Source organism: Dryas octopetala, chromosome 2, assembly GCF_963921425.1.
Source record: "Dryas octopetala chromosome 2, drDryOcto1.1, whole genome shotgun sequence".
In the NCBI taxonomy this organism is placed as follows: Eukaryota; Viridiplantae; Streptophyta; class Magnoliopsida; order Rosales; family Rosaceae; genus Dryas; species Dryas octopetala.
Window position 1 is genome coordinate 24,978,723 of NC_141367.1, and position 12,811 is coordinate 24,991,533.

Consider the following 12,811-nt stretch of genomic DNA (forward strand, 5'->3'; position numbering starts at 1 on the left):
GGTGAATATAAATGAGTGGCTGAGAGATACTGACCATTGGATCGTTTCAAATTCAGATCTCCGCCTTTCACCCACATTAGGGGCATTCTCGTCATTTTCATCTGACTTTTGTATTTCGTTATTGACCTCTACAGTATTATTATTTTCACCTTGCAGTTCGCACCAAATAAGCCTTCTTTTTTCTTTTTTTTTTTACTGTTGAATTATGAGTTATGAATAGGGGTGTGATTTGGATTGGAAAATCCGAATCCGACCGATTCCTATTCGAAAATTTCCAATTTTATTCCGAATCCGAAATTGCCGAATCCGAAAATGCCGAAATCCGAAAATTCCGAAAAAAATTGGATTGGAATTGGAATGTTTATGTAAATTCCGATTCCGATCCGAATTCCGATCCAAAAAATTCCGAAATGTTCCGAAGGCATTCTGATCCAATATTTCCAAAATTATGCCAATTTATTCCATATTATATATTTTATCATTTATTTAGTATGATACATATAACATATATTTTAAAAAAGATGACTAATACTATTAATATAAACATATGTACATCATAAATATATGTGTATCATAATAACATAAATGGTAAGTTGGTAACACAAACATGCACCCACATTTTCCGTACATGTAATTACTATTTTTTTTTTTTTTTTTAGGGAGGAGAATTGAAGATATGGAGCAATTCTACAGTTATTCCAACTGGAATATCCCACCAATTGTAATTACTAATTACTAAATATTTAAGCTTATTATTTTCAAAATTTCAAACATGATATATATATGTGAGTAACATGTATCTACTAATGACATTTATTCTAACAATGTTGGATGAGCTCCAAAGATTAATCCCCCACCTCTAAGATATGTGCTATTAAGCCTATTATACATTCATAGTGACATTTATTTCTCTTATATAATATGTATGTTATAATATATAACATATACCATTAAACATACACAATATATATCATACATAATTTATTTCTTAACATACATAATCTAGCAATGAAAAACTTGCTAAATTGCATCTTTTTTTTTTTTTCCTTCTTTTCTAGATTTTTTTTATGGTAATGGTATGAGATAGTATGGTTCTAAATGTTATTTAAATTAATATTTAGAATTTTCTTTTTAAATTGGACATATATTTTAATTACATTTTAATATAAATATTGAAATGCATCATAATCTATTGTCTTTTAATTTTTGTTTGTCTGTTAATTTCATCATTATTCTAAAAAAAAAAAAATCCAAACATGTTCTAAAAAATATTATGAAAATGTGAAAATTTCGATTTTTTATTCGAAAATTTCAAATTTTATCCGAAAGTTCCGAAAATATTATATTCCGAAAAATTCCGAAAATTTCGAAAATTCCGAGAAATCCGAAAATTCCGAATCGGAATGAGATGTTGAAATTCCGATTTTTTGGAATGGAAATTGGAACATAAATTTCATTCCAAAATTTTTTGGATTGGAATTGGAACACCTTATTTCCGATCCGATCCGGCCGAAACACACCCCTAGTTATGAACTTATGAAAATACAGTAAAACCCCTACAAATTAATACTATAGAGATGAAGAAAAATTATTATTTTAGAGGAGTTATTTATATCGATAAATAAATAATTTATTAATTTAAAAAGAGTTTGATTTTTTTTTGTTCATGTATTATTTTTTTTTACAAAGATACATGTATCTTATAAAAAAAAACAAAAAATACATGTTTGACTTCAAACTTTTAAATGAATGTTAAGATCTAGAAGATCAAGTAATTTCAAAATAAGTACATAAGTACACATACATTTTCGAAATGAGTTAAAGAATTAAAACATCAAGTGTTTTTAAAATGAAAAAAATATACCAAATGTGGTGTATGCATTGCAAAAAATTAAGGATGAGGTTCAATTCGGTTTAGGTATAAAGAAACGGCAAATGACTTTGGAAGCATATTTTGAGAAAGGGTTGAATTGAGAAAATAGAGGTTGTTAAGTAAAAAGTTTCGTAATATGTATTATGAATTTTTATGTGCTATTTATTTTATGTATTTCATCAATTATTAATTTATACATTTGCTCTAAAGGATTTTAAGAAAAATTATTATCTTATGCATTTAGCGAGGTTACTATTTTAGTACACTGGCCCAAGTTGGGACCGGAAGATTTTATTATTTAACCGAGGTTATTAATTTATCGAACATACATTTATAAGGATTTTACTGTAGTTAGTAATATACGAGAGAGAAAAATACAAATCAAATTATTTTAAAAGACAACTCAAATTTTAAAAAATCAAGAACAACAAAATTTGTCTATGCCATAGCATAGTATAGTTGATATTTTCTTACAAATTTGGTGGTAGGCGAAAAAATAGAAGGATGTGGATTGTGGAACTAGGAAATGTGATGACAATAGTGTCATCTATTTGTGGTTCAACAATTAATATGATCTGAAATCCTCTCATCCTTGGTACAAAATCTAGTTTTGCTTTGCTTTTAAATTTTTTTTTTATTAATAATTGGTGTACATGAGTTTTTGAATTCAGCACTTACTTTGATAAAGAGAGTTTAGATGCCTTCATTAGACCAAATGGAGATAACAACCCCATCTGAAGTCTCATATATTATGTTAAAAATAATATATTGATCATGCGTCCGGGATGTGATGCAACCATCCTCACAAAACATGCTTGTTTTGGCCAACAATACCTGCATGACCTATTGTTATATAAACACCCCATAACACATGGCATTATACAACAAAGGACTCTTAACAAGGTACTTAATTACTAGTTACTGCTTCTTAATTAGTTTAGATACATATATATGGCTCTGCGAATGGGGTCAATTAGGGTGCTTCCTACACTTGTTCTTGTGACAGCGATGTTGCTAATTACTTGGCCTGCAGAACAAGTCCATGGCCAAATTGATGGAGGAGCTCTGGCACAATGTGAACTCAGCTGCTCCCAAGCAATGGCTTCATGCGTGAATTGGTGTACCAACAACTTAAGGCAAGCACCGGCATGTCTCGCTCAATGCAACGATTATAGCACCAAGTGCATCCAACATTGCATATAATCAAATCCATGCAATTAGAGCTATATATTTCCTATATCCATCTATATGTATTTAACTTGTATGTATATGGTGCTCTAAATTATGTTATATTTTTAAATAAAAAAGCCGTGATTATATAATAAAAAAAGCTTGTATGCTAGAAGCCTTGATTAAATGATGAACTAATTGATCAAATCAAATTAAGTTCCCTGATTATATATGAAATCTGTTGTGACAAGTTAAACTTACCAAAGATCTCATTCCCTGTTAAATATTTAGATCTATGTGAAAGTTCAAACTACAAATTCTGATATCATCATGGGTCAAAAATGTTTTGTTGGACTTGGGTCGATAACGTTGTCATATATGTATGGTTTGTGTGCTGGGCCATAATTAGGAATGGGCTTAGATCTATGTGAAATAAATAAGTTTAGGCCACACAAAATAAAATTTGGACCCATGAAACATTTTTATCGGATATTGATATAAAACTCGAAATTCTAAATGCACCCTCAACAATTGCTCAGTTGACCCCCCTACAAAATTTTCTTTTCAACAATTCTCATTTTACATTTAACTAAATTTAAAAAAATTATTAATAAAAAAATGAAAAATCTGCAGAAACCCCTAACCCTCGACCTCGATTGAGATTATTTTTTCTTTTATTTTGTACAATGAAGATGTCACAAAAATTGGGAAAAAAAAAAAATTAAGAAAAAGTAATTGAAGTAATAAGTATTTTCCTTACACTAATATTAGTTGGTTGGTATGAGTGAGAATGAACGAGTCAAACAACCAAATTGGGATTTTCCATTTCTCTTTCTATTTTTCGTACCTTAAGCATTACGAATAAGACTTGCCGCATCAAACACAATCGTAGTACTTAAGTTACAGCTAAAATTCCTCACATAGAATGTAAATCACACTACATGGCGACGAAAGGGCTTTAAAGAGCCAATCCAATCTCTCAAATCCAACGTTATATAATTTGAATAATATTTTAGTGTCAACCTCAAAGCAAATCTTTTATATTTCAATCCCATAGGCCATAGCCATGCAAAGTATAAAGGAAAGAAACTAATACTTTTTAATTAATTTATTGCTAGTGACCCTCCATCCTAATGAAAGGGCTTTAGAGATGTATAGTTTTAAAGTTCAAATTATACAATTGTTTCTTTCAGCTAGAGGCGTCGCCAATTCCATGTGCATATATGTATCACCTTCACTCCACATTCTTAGTTAAGAAATTAAAGACTTTGAATTAAACTCATGCATCAAGTTATGGTTAATTATGAACAATGAAATCGAATCATGTTCTACCAAAAAGAACATGCACATCTATACCATTACCACCCCGGCCATATATTATTCACTTATATGCTCTCATAATTGAACTATACCTCTTATATTTATTCATGAACATCCAATATTTTTTTCTTCACTTACATTTGTAGTCAATCGTAGTATGGTTTCTATATATGATAATAATGATATCACATGCAATAATGGAGACACAAGACATAACCCTAGCTTACATTCATTTCCATTCATTTAATTAAGCTGCAAAAAAATTAAATGGAAATAGAAAAACAGCTTCACACAAACGGATTCCTAACTAATATAATACTGTAATACATGTTGGGATCATATAGTCTGATCATCTTACATAGATGGTTAAGTTAGAAACATAAGCTAGGCTTCCACAATTTCTATTGAACCTAAGTATATAATTAAGTTGAGAATATTATTGATATTGATTTAGAATTAGTAGTGGGTCTCGATTGTTTCGTTGTCCAACTAGTATATCTTTGATGATGGTTTGGCGGAGACGCATGACCCATGATCGTCATCCAAGGTGGAGTAGATATATAGTAAAAAAGATGACTCAAATGAAGTTTCTAACTCAGTAATTGAATAATGATTAAAAACGGTGTTAGTTCATAATTAATAATGAATAATCCACACTATTTCATTGCCCAACAATACCTTTGATGGTCAGCTTTATAAGGAAAAAACATGAGCATTACTTTGTGAAGCCCACAATTACAAATAACTTAATGAACAAATCATAACTCATGCATGATTGTATCTCCTTTCACAATTCCATCTTTGATCATGTAAAATAGAGATTTTATCCAATAATGGGAGTGTGATAGATTCCACAACATATTGAATGCCAACCCTCACAAGAAAATCGGAGAGGACTACATTGACCATCACCGTCCCACCCATTAATATATATGTAATGTCTAATGGGCCGCTCAGACCTCATGTGATCCATTTTCAGGGATTGGTTTTTTAACTACAAATGTTATAGCCCAGAACATAAAGTTAATACACTTAATGATATTATATAATAATGTTATTATTGTACACTATTATATAATAATGTGCATATATTAATTAACTAATATGATCTAATCACCAACTTGGAGCCTTTTAAATAACGACTCAATGAACGCCCTACTTGGTCTTGGATCTGGTGCTTTTCCGTCATTGTCTTCTTGTGCTCCTTAAGATATTCAAAGTAAAATTCTCTCAAACCACTCATTGACGCAAGATTGAACAAATTAATAATGTCGTGAATCGTGATGTAGGATGGCCTTGAGGCCGGCTCTCTTGCCTTCAGGCGTATGATAAGGTTTTATAGAGTGGTGTTAGAGATTTCAAATTTATATATTACATTATTATTTATGTGATAGTATTTTGTCAATTAATATATGAGTTTATTTTAATATTCTTACTTATTTATAAATAAAATATTAGTAATCTAATACGTATACACTGATACATCATTTAAAATTTAAATTTGGTACACATTAAGATTGAAGTCAATCAAGATTATGTTTATATGAGAATTCAAATTTAGTATACATTAAGATTGAAGTTAAAAAAAGATTATGTCTACATGTTGTACCCACTAATCTAGTTTCAAGGGATAATCGATAGGGGTTTTTCCGTTAGTTGTTAAACAGTGGCGTGCATTTGCTACAGTAAACAGCCGACAAACATGTTTTTATTTGTGCTTAAGCAACACTTGTACAATTGTGGCCCTGCCTCAATACGAAACTTCATTGGTTTCTCAAGGGAAATACAAATCAGTGGTGGTAAACTTGAAGCTAGCTACTTAGCTAGGCTCACATTAAAAAGCTTAAAGAGCTTGGTTCACATCTATGTTTACTTTTTGAAATCACGTGCAGTGATATGATATATATGTGAACCCAATCTCTTACTTCCAAAGGAAGAGACCAGAGATCGATGTAATCTTAGTTGTAATGTCAAACAAAATTCAACAAAAGAAAATATTAGACATATAAAATTTGTAGGTTGAGTTTTCTTTATGTGGGTTTCAAATTGACTATTTATTTTTAAATTGCATGTACCAAACATTTAAAAAATAAAAAAAAGAAAGGAGAGCTTTTGGGGCTATCTGGCTTCTGTTTTTTTAAAGTCTACTGTTGTATTCTATGGTATTTGTGACAACCTCTTTCTTATAATTCAATCACTTACATGAAAATTACATGATTAGTTTTGTAAAAAGAAAGTTATACATAACGATTATATGTAGAAATTTCTTATGAATAGGACTACTATTATATTAACGAGGGGATAAATATGAAAAAAAAAAAACCCATGTATATCATTGTTGTACACAACTTTTTTTAATAATTCAGCAAATTACATGGAAAATGTTGTATATGACAATAGTATGCCAGAATTTCTTATAAATAAGGCTACTAGCCTACTACACTATTTTTGGGGTTGTGAGTTGTCTGTGCACAATGGCAACCCCTGCCAGCCAGTTGTAGGAGCAGCAAAGTAGGTTTGAGCAATTTTAATACAAAAGTTTACATGAAATTCAGAGCACATAACTAGTTATAGGCTTATAGCTAGTTATAGCCAGTTCATTAAGCCCGGGTTCATCATGATATTATGATATAGGGTTATTATAGATCACTACTCAGTAGCTCTGCTGTCCTTGGACGTTTGACTTGGTCGGGTGGAGGAGCTTTCCTTTGGTCAAACAATGACATAAATATTATGGGGAAAGTAGAGAGCGATCTCACTCTTCTTCCTCCTCCATATTCCCACCCTTACTTTGCTCCTCTTCCCCTGCCCATTTCAAGGGCAGTCTGTCCCCCCATAACACCACCTACTTTGTTTTATCTTTAAACATCAAGACCTAAGAAAACCAAATCTAGCAAATCCCGATTAATATGTCCTAATATCACTGATTAGCCATTTCTTTACATTTTTCTTCCTCCTCAGTCTGCTTACCGAACAACGGTTTTGCATTATTCTAATCCCACCCCCAATGTGCTTCCCTGCCGCCCTATTCTTTTACCTCAAGCAACTTCAACCCTCAACTCCCATTTGGAATTGACAAATATACCCCACCGCATGTGATAAAAAAAAAAAAAAAAAAAAACACATAATGAGTGTATACACCCAATACATGAAAATTTTTTTTGGCCGAATCAGATATCCATGTAAGTTTTTTTTTTTTTTTTTTTCTATTTACAAATTGTTTACAAATAGGCAACCCCAGAAGTTCAATTTTTTCGAGACCTTGTCCTGGCATGCTACATCAGAAAAATACACCATTAGTGACTTATTGAGAGTCACATGCCAGCCAGTTCATTTTGTAAAGGCCATATATTATTTTTGGTAGGGCCATTCCATGTGGAAGTCGTGGGTGTTTCAAGACCAGAAAGGAAACCCTTTTCCATTTCTGGCCTAACTCCTAAAGCAGCTTACTGCCTCCTGCAAGTCTGCAACCTTTTCTTTTTTCTCTCTTTGCTTTTTGTAAATTATGAAAGGGACCAAACAAAATGTTACAATAATCAATTTTGTCCAGTGTAAGTTGTGCAACTCATCTCTTCAGATAACCGAGTATTGGCTTTTTCCTTTTCACAAGAAAATGGCTTTCTTGGGGGATTAGTGGAGCCTATGAAAATATTGTGTTGTGTAGTTAGCTAATAATTTACTCAAAATAGTACTCTGTTTGTCCTCAGATCCTTCAATTATCAGGTAGGTCAGATGCAAACCAACACTTTTCTGGACTAAATAGTCCGGAAATTTATAATTCAACATGACTTTCTGGTTTGGATCCCGATAAATTTTGTTCCATTGGTTGGTCCAAACATAATTTTGATGATTAGAGTAGGGTCCTCGAAATGACATATGATTCACAACTTGCTAGCATGACAAACGTTGTCCGTCTATATATATAAATGTGTGTGTATATATATAGATATGGAGTGAGCCTATAAGAAATTCCACATATAAAATTATTTATGGGATCCTACAATAGAAGAGATCTGTATATATATTTATGGGATTTCATAAATAATTTTATTTGTGGGATCCGTCATAAGACTCACTCCATATAGTATTTTAATGATCCGAATCGTTTATTCTTTCTCTATTTAAATATCATCATTATAAAAAATTAATCAAATTAGAAATCATTTATCTATATAACTTCGATCAAACAAATACACGAATAAAATATTTTTGACAAACCGTCTATTTGTTTGATCAAAGTTAGATAGACAAATGATTTCCGATTTGGCTAATTTTTTACAAGGATTATTTATGAATAGAGGTCTAAAAAATTAGACGGTTTGAATTGTTTAAAAACTACATGGAGTTGATCCATTCGCTCCATCCCACAAATAAGCTTAAATGTCGGATCTCACACTTGAAGGGCCTATATATATATCAACTTTTTAATTTTTGTAAAATTTTCTTTTTGCTACTCTCTCTCTCTTCTTGAATCATTCATAATGTAACTGATATGCTTGTATTAATGGCTAAAACAGAACTGAGAAAAAAAGTGCCACTGTAATGTGATTCCAATCTTAAAGGGTATTTCAATGCTTAGTCTTAAGACAATTTCTGTCTGTGCTAGGTGAGATATAGCGATTCATGTGAACTTCAAGACTGTGACTCCTAGCATGTCATGGCAAGCCATAGGGTTGGCCTCATAGTATACATATAATCTGATCTGGTGCATAGATTTAATATTTTTCTTTTTATGATCAAGTATTGCTGTACAGTTGTAATCCTTGAAATTTAGTGACTTAAACACCTCCTAGTACTATTAAATTAGGAATGAGATATTGATTTTGAGAGTTTAAACACTGAGGAAACAAAGTCATTAGAGCCTGAAAAGATTTCACTTTCTCAGAGTCACAAAAGTCTATATGTGGGTCTAGTACATGCCTGGTGGTGGAAAGTTCCAAATCACCTTGCGGGCCGCTTCTGTCAGCTTGAGATCAGTTATAGATAGTATCAGCCAAATAAACCCCCCTAGTTTTGGAGCATATTTTTTTGGCTGAGAATGTGACAACCAATGTTTAGGTTCTTAATGAGGTCATAGTGGGGGTGTAATCTACTCTGCTCTCATGCACATCTTCATGTGTTGTGCCACCAAACCATGACTTAATCTATCCATGTCTAGCAGTAGCTAAAGCTGTAAAGTGAGAGCTTCTCCATGATTGCTGCTCTGATAGCATTGTCCTATTCTTGCATTAGCACTTTGGATATCTTGCAGGGTCTTTTTGCTAAGGAAAAAGTTGTTTATTTATTTATTATTATTCCCATTTCATCGGTCTAATGTAAAAGAGTATTCAATTAATAGCTAGGTTCTTGGCAGCACTGGCAGTTATGATTGAATGCTTAATTGCAGACCAAACTTATCTTAATCATACAAGCTGTTGATTTGAGTTTGAAACTCTACAGTATTATGTTATATAATAAGCTCTGTAGGAAAAAGAGGTAATTGAAGGTGGTTTTGAGTCTTTTGACCAACCATTTTTTAATATATTCAGAGCTTACTAGACAGGCCCACGTGTGTAGGACCTCCACAGCCGCAACTTCTCTTACATTTCCTTCTTTTTATTTCGAAGTTTTTTTTTTTTGAATATACATCATTTCCCAAAATCCCCTCCAGAATCTGTTATTTAATCATTTCCCTCCACCCCTTCTATCAGCTGCTACGCAGAGACACATTGAGAGGAAGCCTTCTATTATAAGACAATGGCTCATACAAATATGTAGCACTTTTTCTCTTCGTTTGTTCTTTACTGTTCTTGCTTGTTTTTCTCTGTTAAAGCAGCTTTACAAATTACAAAATTCAGTTCAAAAGGAAGAGAGAGTAGTCTTCCTCTCTAAAAGTGTTTCAAGGTCTTATCTGATCAATCAGACTGAAATTTCAATTAATATCTTTCATTCCTTGCATGTGTCAAACAGCAATCAGTAAATGACATGTCCTAGAGCCAGCTCTAAACCAAAGCTTGCATAGTAATTGTTTCCTTCCTAATGTTGCCAAGCATGATTCCCAGCTTTGATCCAAATGACAATGAATTTGGTTTGAAGCTTTTGGAGGACCTGACAACAAATGCATATCAAATACAGCAACAGGTATTAGAAGAGATACTAACAAAAAATGCTCAGACAGAATATCTTAGGGGGTTTCTCAATGGCCACCATGACAAGAAACTTTTCAAGAAGAAAGTTCCTGTTGTGAATTATGAAGATGTCAAGCCTTATATCGAGCGAATTGCCAATGGAGAGAAATCAGAGATCATTTCAGCTCAAAAAATCACTGAGCTCCTCACAAGGTATGGAAATTATTGTTCACAGGTCATTTTCTGAATACAAGCACAATTTCTTTTCCATTTTCTTTTTTTTTTGTTCTAAGAGTTATCTTCCTCACAGCTCTGGAACTTCAGGAGGGCAGCCAAAGATGATGCCTTCAACTGATGAAGACTTGGACAGAAAGACATTCTTTTATAATCTCCTTGTGCCTGTGATGAACAAGTGACAAGCTAGCTTTTCTCTTATTGTGTTATATATATTCAATTTATGTGGTAGTTCTAAATTTGATGTAACAGTGAAAGCAAGGTAATTGAGCAATTCTGTTATTCCAAATTCAGGTATGTGGATGGCTTGGATCAAGGAAAAGGAATGTACCTCTTGTTTATCAAATCAGAAATTAGTACTCCTTCTGGTTTGGTGGCAAGGCCTGTCCTAACCAGCTACTACAAGAGCAGTAACTTCAGAAACCGGCCTTTCAACCGGTTTAACATCTACACTAGCCCAGATGAGACAATCTTGTGCTCAGACAGCAAGCAGAGTATGTACTGCCAGTTACTCTGTGGTTTAGTGCAGAAGGACCAGGTTCTGAGGGTTGGTGCTGTTTTCGCATCCGCATTCCTGAGGGCTATTAAATTCTTAGAGGACTACTGGAAGGAGTTGTGCTCTAACATAGCATCAGGTCATGTCAGTGATTGGATCACTGACCCCAGTTGCAGAAATGCTGTGTCTTTAATCCTTAGCAAACCAAATCCAGATTTGGCCAATATGATTGAGCATGAGTTTAGCAGTAAGTCATGGGAAGGCATAATTAAGAAAGTTTGGCCTAGAACAAAGTACATTGAAGTTATAGTTACAGGGTCTATGGCCCAATATATCCCAACACTTGAATTCTATTCTGGAGGGCTGCCTTTAATTTCAACAATGTATGCTTCTTCTGAATGCTATCTTGGGATCAATTTCAAACCACTCAGCAAGCCACATGATGTGGCATACACCCTCCTTCCTAATATGGCCTACTTTGAGTTCCTACCTGTGGAGAAAAACCAAGATGAGGAGGTAGTCCAGTGCAATGGTGTTTCTGATCAAAATTGCATGCTCAATGAGGATGAAAAGGAAGAATTAGAAACAGTTGATCTAGTGGATGTGAAGCTTGGTCACCATTATGAACTTGTCGTCACAACTTTTACAGGTATTTTACTTTCCATCTCCAGATCTGACCCACATGCTTCATGTATTTTCTGTTTTATCTTTTAAGCAGGGAGAACCAATCTCAAACATGCAAAAGCAAAATTTACCTTTTAACTATATGATGCTACAATGCAAAAGTGAATGTTCCACCCCAATTTACTTATCACAGTTGATGCATTATTAGACTCATTATTCTCTGAAAAGTCCAAGACTTACTTTAGTTATCAGAAAGTTTATTTCATTAACTTTTCCTTCTATGCAGGCCTGTACAGGTACAGAGTTGGTGACATTCTAATGGTGACTGGTTTCCACAACAGTGCTCCTCAATTCCGTTTTATGCACAGGAGAAATGTGGTTTTAAGCATTGATACTGACAAAACCAATGAAGAAGACCTCTTAAATGCAGTGACACAAGCAAAGTTCCTGCTGGATCCCCTTGGCTTCCTCCTTATTGAGTACACCAGCTATGCTGACACTTCATCAATCCCAGGCCACTATGTGCTTTTTTGGGAACTTAAAATGAAAGGAAACAATGATACAGTGCCAGAGCAACTAGACCCCAGCATAATGGAGCAATGCTGCTCCACAGTGGAAGAATCACTGGATTCTGTGTATAGGAGGTGCAGGAGGAAGGACAATTCTATTGGTCCATTGGAGATAAGAATTGTGAAGCATGGAACTTTTGATGCACTCATGGATTTTTCTGTGTCTCAGGGATCTTCAGTCAACCAATACAAGACACCCAGGTGCATTAAATCTGAGGAAGCCATTAAGATTTTGGATTCAAAGGTGGTGGGAAAATATTTCAGTAAAATTACTCCTCTCTGGGAGCCATTTAGAATGGAGAGTAAATAAATTAATGACAATAACTTGGTGAAATTTGCATGGTCTGGCATGTGGGCCAGCCCTGGATTAATTTCCCAGCACTGTACCAAAGACCATTTATGATTTGATTTGTAAAAG

General features: G+C 33.4%; 1 protein-coding gene across 1 annotated transcript; it reads left to right on the top strand.

Annotated features, from left to right (window-relative positions):
* Positions 1 to 10,169: 10,169 nt before the first annotated feature.
* Positions 10,170 to 12,811, top strand: LOC147294602 (indole-3-acetic acid-amido synthetase GH3.17-like). The gene is made up of 4 exons (XM_086231553.1): positions 10,170 to 10,683; positions 10,781 to 10,882; positions 10,999 to 11,849; positions 12,111 to 12,811. The coding sequence occupies exons 1-4, from the start codon at positions 10,382 to 10,384 to the stop codon at positions 12,701 to 12,703; spliced, it is 1,848 nt and encodes a 615-aa protein (XP_086087679.1). The 5' UTR covers positions 10,170 to 10,381; the 3' UTR covers positions 12,704 to 12,811.